Genomic DNA, 11,383 nt, shown 5'->3' with positions numbered 1-11,383 from the left:
GGAGAAATTAATGTCTCAGTGCCATCTTGTGGAATGACCTGTATTAAAGACAAGCATCTAGAAACATGCTGGAGTTTTACAGAGTTTGGTGGTAATATTGGGAATTATGATAAAAATATTATCACCAAACCAAAGATTTCTATTGCAAACTGGGATTGCATTTTTCCTTGAGGAGAGTGCAAGTCCACAGAAACCCAGTATTTCCAGAAAGTACCTGTTTTTCAGCCTGAATCAGAATATTGTGATGCCTACAATTGATGCCTGAATGCAGGAGACAAAGCCTATCAGATACACAGCAGCTTCACTGTTTGCCCAAAGGGAAGGAATCCACTTGGAAGGCTCCCTGAGATCTATGAGAAAAAACAAAGTTGTAGGTCCAGTTGTGGGTGTTACTGACCCACTGATACCTTGTCCATCAGACAAAGGCTGTGAGATCTCCAGCACATGGAGACACAAGGATCTCAGGTGACATGTAAAGTCAGCTGGAAATCACCATGAGCAGAAGAAACTTGAGGGTCTTGTCACCACCCCAACCTGCTGCTCCAGGACCCACAGTTTGTGCTCCACCAATAAACATTTGCATGGCAGAGAATGAAGTGACCTAGAAAGGTTTATTCTGTGCTACAGCATAGGTCACAGACCCACAGGACAGAAACCTTCCCACCTAGAAATATGCTGTAGAAACACCCTTGCAAGCAACACGGTTATCATCCATCATACTTAAATGATCCTCAGTATCAGAAACAGACCAGTAATTTACTGCATATTTAGCCAGGTGTTCACTGAGGTCAATAGCTAATCTGTTGCTGGAGGAGGGATTACCCCAGTACATAAAACTCTCCCTGCCACAAGACATACAATGATCTATGGAGCAGAGAGGAGAATCAGCTTTCCAGGTTCTTCCATACAGCTGCTGAGTGCCCTGTGGGTGAAAGAAAAGCTCATGAACTTTTGCCGTGCAGTAGAGGATAGGGAGGCAAGGCCAGGGGCAGCATGAGCAGAGCACCATGTCCCCATCAGGGCAGCTGCTGACACCTCTGCAGAGCTGTCCCCTCCAGAGCCACACTGAGAAGCTTCAGCAGGTTGAAAGGAAGGCAAAGAAAACCAGCAAATAACCAGAAAAGACTTGAGGGAAAAGGTCTTGAGTGTTCAGTGGATGTAAGTTTTTCCGTGATTAATCAAAGGTATTAAAACCTTTTCACTGTGGAAAGGTAAGAGCACCTGGTGAGCAGGGAGATAGGCAGAGGGAATGAGGAGATGGAGGAGGAATCAGGACAACAATGGTTCTGCTCTGGCAGCCAGGTAAGACTGAAGATCTCTTGGGCCACCTCTCCTTGCTGGGGTTGGTTTCTCCTTGCCCTGTATGAGAGGACAGACAGGGTGGCTGGTGGCAAGGCTCTCCGTTGAGTGTGAAGGCACCTGCAGAATGCACAGGTGCATTCAACAGGAGCAAATATTCCACCTGAAACAGTGCACCGTGCTCTTCCCAGCTGCAGACAGCAGAGCACACCAGCTCCAGGCAGAGCATCCTTGCTGCAGAAGATGCATCCAATAGTCTTGCACAGGCAAACAGTCTCAATCCAATCTGTTTAAAAAAACCAGTACTGAACCACCAGTCAATGGGTTACAATGCAGAGCCGAGCCAAAATTCCTCTTCAGTTCCTGTAGAAAAGGTTAAGGAGAAAAACAGGCTTCAGGAGCACATCAAGGCTTTTGACTGCTCTACTGTTCTGGGTTTAGGCTCTCCTGGGCAGAGGCACAGTGTCACCAATGCCCTCATAACAGAAATATTGCATTCCTACCATACAGCTTTTATAGGATGGCATCTGGGGGAGGGAGGGAAGTGGGGGGAAAAACTTTGAAGCTAGCTGCTGCTTTATTGGCTTGTTCATGGTTAACCAAAGGAGAGAAGGTGTCTGGGGGTGAAGAGAGGGTGCCAAGTTTCAAAGGGTAACCTGGCTCAGTGCAGTGAAGTGTGCCGTCACAACAGGAGCGTGCAGGCAGCTTTAAGGAGGCGGGGAAGACAATGTTGGAGAAGACTAAGAAGGTGTTCAGGATTCGTAACACTGCCATAAGGGAGATGCTGGCAGAAGCACTGGGAACATTCATCGTCATGGTAAGGAGGAGTCTGTGCCTGTGCATGTGTATGTGTGTGTGTGCAGCCATTTAAGGCAGCGATTTGTGAGGTCAGTGGTTTCCTACCACATCCTCACTGTTACCCAGTGGTTGGTTGCTGCTGCTCACCCCTCTGCTTTGGTGGGGTGGCAGTTTCCCAGCAGGCAGACCTTCTGCCAAAAACCTTCTGGAGCAAAAAAGTAATGCAGGGAAAGGGAGGTGGGTGCTGGGATAGAATTAAAATATCACAGAATTATTTAGGTTGGGAAAGACCTTTAAGAGTTCAAGCATTAACCTGGCATTGTGGAGGCCACCACTAAACCATGTCCCTAAGTGCCACATCTACATGTCTTTTAAATGCCGCCAAGGCATTATGTAATATCTGTAAACCCCACACTTCCCTGGGCAGCCTGTTCCAATGATTGGCAACCCTGCTGGGGAACAGATTTTTCCTAATATCCAATCTAATCCTCCCCTGGCACAATTTGAGGCCATTTCCTTTTGCCCTGACACTTATTACATGAGAGAAGAGACCAGCCCTCCTGCCAAGACTCTCCTGTCAAGGGGCTGGAGAGAGTGATCAGGTCCTCCCTGAGCCTCCTTTTCTCCAGACTGAACATCCCCAGTTCCTGCAGCTGCTCCTAAGAAGCCTGTGCTCCTGTGGACCCTTCCCTAGCTCCACTGCCCTTTCTGGACATGTTGCTCTTTCAGTTCTCTCCTAGGAGAAAATTGAGGAAGAGCTTGGGAATGAAATCAAAGAGTAGTGTCTACAATGCTTGTAGAAGGTCCCATACAGTGAATGGAGGCTTTTCCTACTGCTGTGCCAGAGGTGTGGTGTAGTTGTGGGGGGGTTTGAACTAGTCTGGAGAACAGACCCAGACTCTCCTATCACTGATAGCTGCTGCAAAATGAAAATAGCATTCATCCATCTTCCCCTCGGGGTTGCCAGGGTAATGAACTTCCCAGAGAATTTCTCCAGAACCACAATCTACCACTAGGAACCGTAATTACAGGGTGTGAAGCATGCCAGGATTTCACTTTTGATTTTCTTGCTGCCAATCGAACAGTGCTTATATAAATCATACATAAACTGCCCCCTTGCCTTAGGGATCTGTTTCACAAAGAAATAATTAAGTGGGTTTGAGCTCCTGGGCTGCTTCAGAAATGTTTGGGTAGAGGATTAGGAAGGTTTTGCAGTCACTTTGGGGCTGGTGGGGGTTAAGTACCCACTAGGACCAGAGATTTTGAGTGTTTGATCAACAGGGCAGAATGAGATCCTCCCTCTGAAAAGGCCCAGTAGCCATCTGTGCCAATTTGCCACACCTGGACTTAGCTGGGAAGAGACACTTTAGACTGGACAGAGGCTGGCATGCAAAGGCTGGGCATAACCTAAATAACTTGTACTTGGAGATTTAAAGAGGAAGAAATAAAGATTTGTGTAAGCATAGGGACCTTCTGACACAGCTTTCTGTACCAAGAAAGGTGCTCCTTTCCAAGGGCAACAACTGCCTGTACAGAGCATGGTTGCTTTTTATCATGTGATTTTGCACATCCAGCTCTTTGAATTTCACTCCCAGGTAGGTTTGCACCATTAGTAAGTCAGAGTACAAACATCTATGACTCCTCTGCAGCAGCTTAGCAAACACTTTTGCTTTTTCCATTATCTGTTATTTGGTGGTAGAACTTCCCAGGTGATAAAGAACAACTTCAGGGTTGTCCTGTCTGGGAAGCAGAATGAGGTGGAGAATTTACTCTGCACTCTGACAGCTCGAGGCAGATTTTGCAGCCTGCAGCTCACACTGGATTCTCCTTCACTGATCCATGTGAGGGAAGAGAGAAAACGAGGGCACTGCATATGGGCCCCATCAAGGGCTGAAGACAAACAGCATCCAGCATCAGAACAAAGCATAGAGCACCCAACTCTTCCAGCAGCCCCTTGGCTCTCAGTGCAACAGGCGGTGTTCTGGATGCACCCCCAGGATGCCTGAATGGCTGTTATTTGGATGATAACACTCACCCCAGGGCCTCTTAGTTTAATGGACAGGAAGTGTTGGTAAGAGGAACCAGGCAGCAGGACTAAGCAGCACAAGGACTAGGACTAGGAAAGCACTAGGACTAGCACAAGGACTAGGAAAGAAGAAACTGAAATAAATGGTGTTTTGGGAGGATACAGGAAGGAAAGAGAAGTTTGGCTCTGTGTTGAAAAACAGATTCTGTGTTGTATCTTGTGCTTTTTTTCAGAATAGTGCTGTTTATGCACAATCATGTCTCCTCCCCTGCAACCCTCTCTCTGCACCTGTGTCCTCTCCTGCAGAACTTGTGCCTTACATATTTGTTGTCTTTTGTATCTGGCTTTGGAAAAATCATAGATGAAAAAGAGAGATGGAAAAATCAGAGACAGAATTTGTGTTATTTGCAGATGTTAAGGGGACATCATGAACTGTTTCTGGGGGCTTTTGCTGAGGCAGACTGAGAAGGGCTCACACTGTGGGGGCTGTAGCTCTGCACAGAGCACAGAGTGTGGTTTGTGTCTACACGAGCGATAAGAAGAGCAGCCTTTCTGGGGAACAGGGGATTTGGGTGATGTCTGAAAGCAATGAGGGGAAGCAGACACACGAGATAAAATCTGGATCCAGGCAGAGAAGCCAGAAAAAAAAATCACAGTTGAATAGTACAAGCCAAAGCAGAAGTTTATGTACTGGAGAACATATTGACTTTCTTGTCTTTGAAAGACATGTCACCTTGGATAAACATCGATGCAGTCCAAGGAATAGGATACACTTTGCAAACCCTTAGTGGTTTGCGAGGCAGAAACCTCAAGAGACGCCTTGTCCTTCTCTAGATTTCAGTGTAAGAGCATGCAAAGAACTGATTTTTCCACTCTTACCATATCAAAAGCATGAAATAGAATTCTCTCTTTCAGGACAGAGCAATGTCTTGAATATGTGTTTTCCTGCTGCAGAGTGTTTACCTCTAGTTTTTTCCCCTGGTTCTCCTTTAGCCACTAAAAAACCCCACTAAAACTTTGGCTGTTTCCAAACTGAAAATATATGTGTTGAATGGAAAAGTTAAACCGGAATTTCCTTTCTTGTCTTTTGCTCGAATGTTACCAAAATTAGAGGTGAGTTTGGCAAATAGCTGTGTGCTGCCCAAACTACATATTTAGTCAATAAATTGCACACCAGGAAAAGAAGGACAGTAAGAATTTGCATACTTTCCTTCCATCCATCCACCTTGGATGTTGTCTCCCAGTAGTCCACGGTGATGCTCCCTCAGTTCATGTCTCTGGTTTAAGGCAGAGACACCTGTACTGTGGCTGAGTGAATGACCCCCACTGAGCCCCAGCTCTTGGTGCGAGTGTTTGGAGTTTGTCTCCCCATAATGACAGTGCCTAATTTGGTTTGGTGGGCACCAATCTCAGGTATCACTTCAGTTTTTGCAGGGCAAGGCTGTTCTTTGTCTTCTGACACCGTAGAGACTTCCTGTCTTTGGGAGCTCATTATTTTTGCAGAAAACATAGCGAAGAAGCTCAGTCTACCACAGCAACAAGAATACTTCTAACACTCCTTTCTCTCTTTCTTTTTACACAGGTTTTTGGCTTGTCCTCTGTGGCACAAGTGGTATTGGGAAAAGGAAACAGTGGTCAATATCTGAGCATCAATATGGCATTTGGCATTGGCGTTACCTTGGGCATCTATGCGGCTGGAGGAGTATCTGGTGAGCAGCACTACCAGGCATGGGACATATCCATGTCCCATAAAGGCCATGTGCATTAGGGACAGGAGGAGTGGGGTGTGGAGGGGTGTGTTATGGCATGGGCAGTGCCCTCACCTAAAATAGCAGTCCTAGAGTCCTCAGGGAAGAAAAGCAGGAGAGGCTAGGGACAAGGCATGCGCAGCATACATACAGAATACTGACCCCAAACTTGTATTCTGAGCTGTGACAGGGCAAGTGGGACAGGGAGAGGGGAGGAGGTTCGGCCAGTCCCTTCTGTTTTGGCCAGCAGAGCCAGGTTTCAGCAGCTCCCCCATTTGGGACATGCCAACATGGCCCAAGGAGACAGGGAGCTCCCAAAACCTGCTGCTGATACGACCCATGGGGAAGTAAATAATTTATTGTGAAGGACAGCTTACTGCTGATGTTGCAAAAGGAATGGTATACAAATTTTCTCCTTATCACACACACCCATGAACAGATACCCCACATGAACTTGGGAAGTGGTGTTTCGGGGCCATGAGGTGGCATCACTCACATGACAAGAGCATTACCTTTGCCTTCTGCAATTTCTGCATTCATTTGCACCAAGAGAAAACATTAAGGGCCCTAATGGGTAGAAAATTAAAGCAACTCCTTGCCCTTAAACTGTTGGAGTAGACAGAGATCCAAACCTGGGGTTGGCTTGGAAATGAAAAATTTTCCATGTGAGCAGTCAGGAGCAGTCAGCTCTTGATTTTCTTGTCCTTTTGGAGCTGGTGGAAACACCTTGGGGAAAGCAGACTGAGGAAAGCAGGCCCTACAGTCCCAAGTGACTTTTGAGAAGGAGTTGATCTGTTAAGGGCAGAGGGCAGTGCAGAAGGGATCTCAGCTCAGCCAGCAATAATATGGTTACAAAACAAATTTCACACCTTCCTGACATAGTAATTTGGCTTCATCTGTGTCACAAGATGCTTTTGTGGTCTCTGAAATGACTAGCCATACCTACATAAGAGCAGAGGGTCTAAGAAGCAATCTGCCCCCATTCCAGTTGTGATTGCTGGACTGTAGCTGTTGGTACATGCACTTCCACTTCACTCTGTCCTGCACTTTGATGAAATGATGGGTGTCTGCATCTTACCCCTTTTGGATTCTGGAGCAGAAGATGGTCATGAAGGCTGGAACATTTACTGACCCTCAAAGTTTATACCTATCAGGCAGGAAAAGTAAATATTTTCTTTAGAATCCTGGGAACAGGAGGCCTGGAGAACACGTATGGTTTGCATCAAGGGCATGAGATCCAGACCCACTTAGTTTTCAAAAGCACCATTGTGATTCCAGCCTCCTCCACAGAAAGTGTTCCATCAAAACACAGGTCCTCATCTACCAGTAGCTACTTAAATTGTGCTGAAGTATGGTCTCTTTTTAAGCTCATTAGGGAGAAGCTAATTGACAAAGTCATAGCGAAACTCATGCCATCCCAAGAGAGGTTTATCTGACAGGTGAGATGATCCAGTCTCTGGATGCAGCCTGTCTACAGAATTCTCAGAAGACAAGCTAGGAGCTCTTTTACCAGCATCATTCAGCTGTAGAGAAAGAAAGGATCATTTTGTGTCTGTGCAGGAGTAAAATCCTGACCTGAGAGATTCTCGTTGTTCTGGGTCTCTTTGGGTGATTACTGCAGGTCATGGGGCATAGAACCAAAGATTAGTTTGGGTTGGAAGAGACCTTTTTAAGTTCATCCAGTCCAACTGCCCTGCAATGAGCAGAAACATTAACTAGAGCAGGTTACTCAGAGCCCTGTCCAACCTGGCCTTGAATGTTTCTAGGGATGGGGCATCCACCATGTCACATGCTCCGAAAGAGCTGCATCAGTGCTGAGGCCTCTTTTTTCTGTGATTTTGCAGGAGCTCATCTGAATGCTGCCATCACCATTACACAATGTGTTTTAGGAAACATCTCCTGGACAACGGTTGTAGCTTATATAATCGGCCAGTTCCTGGGCTCCTTTATAGCAGCAGCCACCGTCTTTGCTCTCTACTATGGTAGGGCTGTGTCTTTTATCACAGAGGTTGCTGTAGGCATAATTTCAGTCAACCCACAGTGTTGTCAAAATATGTCATTTTGCAGTACCCAGCATGATTTCTGGGTGAGGAGGGCAAGCTCCTGGCTTGTGGGACAGACCACAGCTCAAGTTCAGAGAAGGTCCCAGATATTCCTCTGGGAAGGATACACACATCCTGGAGAACGCAGCTCCTTTTACTCAGGGCATTCCCACTTCCAAGACCTGTCTTCAGCAGAAGGGCAGGAGCTGCATTTTGTCAGCATTTTGTTTCCAGGTCTGCAGGGCCTTTATTTATGTGAACTACCAGGTATTAGGTGCTGCTGGAGCGTGGGGGGACTCTGCTGCTCTGTGGAACAGAGGTTTGCAGCCATTTGGGGTTTGGAGCTGTGAGCAGAGGACCCACCACCCATTGTCTCTAGCATGTCTCTGAAGGGCAGAGGGTTGGAGGCCTCCAATGCATCCAGACCACCCAGGCTACCCCAGGTTCCTGGAGCAGGGATAGGGAACTGGTAGGTGTAAGGAAGTGACTGCACACCAAAGTGTGTGGGTAACAATTATCAGTGAGATCATGGTCTGCGAGGAGTGTGTCACGTCCATCACATCTTCCACTGCCTCCCTTCTCCCTGATGTCTGTGCTGGCTGCAATGGGTGGAGCTGTGTGTGTGTCCTGTGGGATGAATGCTGTGCTAACTTCCATAATTCCCACTTCTCCTAGATGCTATCTATGACTACAGCAATGGGAACTTTACAGTGTCAGGACCAAAAGCCACAGCGATGATCTTCTCTACGTACCCTGCTCCCAATGTATCCTTGCAGGGAGCCTTCTTCACAGAGGTCAGTGGGAATGGCTGTGATGTGCCAGGAGAAGGTGGGTGGCTACAGGTGTTGCTGCAGGGCTGCTACAGGTCCCCACAGCCCTACATGCACAGACACAACCACAACCTCTTTTCCCAAGGAGCTCAGCATTCAGGCAGGCATCTGAAAGGTAACATCTTGGTGGCTGGACAAGCCTAAAGGGTTCTGCCCGGAGCCTAATACATGTAGGCTACTCCACAGCTTGGTCCAGGGCCTCTCCAGACACCCTCCCTATATGCCATGCAAGCAGTAAGGAGTGAGAAGCTGAGTTATATCAATAGCCATCTCCTCTGGGTTCTGGGCTGAACTATTCCTTCCCTTATTGGATTCCACACCCTCTCCATGCTCCTTGGCAGCTGTGCTGGCTGCCCCTCCCCAGCACAGAGAGCCTGGGACTGTCTCCACATAAGTACAGCCTGGACTGAACTCTGTGCTTGAACAGATCCATTGAGACTCTGTGCAGTGGATTCCCAGCTTACAGTACAGTGTCCAGATGCCCAGAAATAGGAAAGGGATTCTTCATGGGATGTGGGTCACTGAGCCACCAGAGAAGGAAGATTCACTTGAATGCAAATCTTTGGAAGCCTGTGATTTGGATTCTGAGCTGATAAAAACTCCTGCCTGGGCATGATGAAAAGGATGGTAGAAGAGCCTAGAGGTGGGGAGGGGATCCCCTCAGCCTTCTGTGGACCAGTGTCCTTGATGCACAAGAAAGCAAATAAGAGTGACAGTGCCTTGTCAAAAGCTGCAGTTTCTGGTTTTACTGGTGTCTGTGCAAGCAGTCCAAGTCTCTTCAGCTGCATTTTCTGAAGCAGAAAGAGAGAGGTGTCATCACCTCTACCAAAACTATGCTTTCTTGAAGTCCTGGGCACTGCAAATCTACAAATGCCAGCTATGTAGTCACTGATGAGGAATTCAGTTTCCCAGGTGAGAATCTGATATCTGCATACAGGCTGTACAAAACATCACTTCCTCTAGGGATGATCAGGTTTGTTTTGTGAGCAGTTTGTTATGGCTCTGCTCTTATTAGACAGAATGTACTTAAAATAACCCATTTCCCTGACTTGAAAGATAGAGAGAGATGACATTGCTGAGAAGTTTGTATCAGTCTTTGTGATGAGGTTTTTGCTGAGAAAAGAATTTTCTTCAGTCCACCTGTGAGGAGGGAGTAATATCTGGGCTTTGATCAGACCATGAATCTCATCTGCTCTTTCATTCTGGGAAGTCTCTTCTGCTCTGTTGAGCAATATCTTTCAATCTTCCCCATTCTCCCTCCTGACCTGTTCTTCTCCCTTTTCTGTTCCCGCAGTTTACAGCAACAGTTATGCTGATCCTGGGTGTTCTAGTCATCCATGACGAGAAAAACAACGCAGCCATCAAATGTGCTCAGCCCATGCTCACGGGTATGCTGGTCCTGGGCATTGGTCTGGGAATGGGGCTGAACACAGGCTATGCCATAAACCCCTCCAGGGACCTGCCCCCCCGGATATTCACAGCAATTGCTGGCTGGGGAATGGCCGTCTTCACGTGAGTGACCTGTTTTACTCTTACCCTGCTCAGCTTGCCAGGGGAGGGGATAAGCACAAGATAAAATGTGTCATGAAGCCTTTTTTCTTTGGACCAAGTGATGGTTATCACTGCAGACTGTGAGGGATGTGTCTACAGGAGCCTTGTGCATCATGTACACAAAATTTGGAGTACACTTATTCTCCAGCATGGGATTCACCTTGACATGGAGATATCTCAGTTTGGACACCAAACTGTCTGCCTGTTCACTGGAGATCCAGCTGGTTTTTGCAGTGAGCAGAGAGACAGAATTCAGCTCACCTGAATGCAGGTGCATTGCTGAACAAGTCTCCTAAATTTAGAGTCTGAATTTGGACATGAAACCTTGCCTTCCTCTATCTAGTAAGATAGTGTCATGTTATGGCTTTTCCTATGGTGAGATCATTACCAGAGTCTCCTGTCCCAGATGCCCATATTCCTTACATTCCTAGAAAATATATTTGAGAACTTGGTAGAGGAGTCACAGATTTTATTGGAAATGGGGAGGCAAAATGCCTATGTCTGTCTGAGAGTCCCACTCATCAAGACCACACAGCCCATTTATTTTGGAGAACAAGAAACCTGCAGTGTGGAGCCCTTTCCATGCTGATGGGGAAAATGACCTTCCCTCCAGCAGTTATGTGGGGGGGACACTGAATTTGTCTACGTCAACTGTAGGCTTAATGCCTGAAGTTGGACAGATTCCTCTGCTCACACAGCTCATTCCTGCCCCTGCAGGATGTGGTGGCAGGGCAGCGGTTCCAGTCTGCCTCACCAGCTGCCTCTTCTGTGTTTCATTTTAGGGGTGACCATTCCTGGTGGTGGGTCCCAGTCACAGCTCCAATTCTGGGGAGTCTTTTTGGTGTTTTCATCTACAAACTCTGCATTGATTTTCACAACCAACCTAGCTGTGAAACTGAACACGAGAAAGAACAGGCAGGCATGGAAACTTCCAGACTGTGATGGACATGTGCTGTGATGACACATGTGAAGGGCACATCTGTTTGTGCACCATTCAGGTGCACAGATGAGGAACTAGATTTCAGTAAACCTACTCTGCTTACACAGATAAACTTGGCATCTGAGATATTGAGAAGACCTATGTAGGAC

General features: G+C 47.0%; 1 protein-coding gene across 4 annotated transcripts; it reads left to right on the top strand.

The window, feature by feature from the left end:
* Positions 1-1,872: 1,872 nt before the first annotated feature.
* Positions 1,873-11,346, top strand: LOC137464653 (aquaporin-7-like). 4 transcript variants are annotated; one of them, XM_068176101.1, is made up of 6 exons: positions 1,873-2,116; positions 5,706-5,757; positions 7,761-7,853; positions 8,589-8,707; positions 10,038-10,255; positions 11,077-11,346. In XM_068176101.1, the coding sequence occupies exons 1-6, from the start codon at positions 2,027-2,029 to the stop codon at positions 11,234-11,236; spliced, it is 732 nt and encodes a 243-aa protein (XP_068032202.1). In that variant the 5' UTR covers positions 1,873-2,026; the 3' UTR covers positions 11,237-11,346. The 4 variants fall into 4 exon arrangements, with proteins under 4 accessions (XP_068032202.1, XP_068032201.1, XP_068032200.1 ...); XM_068176100.1 differs by having other exon boundaries at positions 1,874-2,116; positions 7,716-7,853; XM_068176099.1 differs by having other exon boundaries at positions 1,874-2,116; positions 5,706-5,832.
* Positions 11,347-11,383: the final 37 nt, after the last annotated feature.

Source organism: Anomalospiza imberbis, chromosome Z, assembly GCF_031753505.1.
Source record: "Anomalospiza imberbis isolate Cuckoo-Finch-1a 21T00152 chromosome Z, ASM3175350v1, whole genome shotgun sequence".
NCBI classification, from domain to species: Eukaryota; Metazoa; Chordata; class Aves; order Passeriformes; family Viduidae; genus Anomalospiza; species Anomalospiza imberbis.
This window is presented reverse-complemented; position numbering and strand designations above follow the sequence as displayed.

What these genes read in the sequence shown, in the direction of transcription:
- LOC137464653 (XM_068176098.1), top strand. Translation starts at nt 2,027, where the DNA reads ATGTTGGAGAAGACTAAGAAGGTGTTCAGGATTCGTAACACTGCCATA. An exon ending in TGCGGCTGGAGGAGTATCTG is followed by an intron (nt 5,833 to 7,715) that starts GTGAGCAGCACT and finishes GTGATTTTGCAG; the next exon opens with GAGCTCATCTGAATGCTGCC. An exon ending in TGGGGAATGGCCGTCTTCAC is followed by an intron (nt 10,256 to 11,076) that starts GTGAGTGACCTG and finishes GTTTCATTTTAG; the next exon opens with GGGTGACCATTCCTGGTGGT.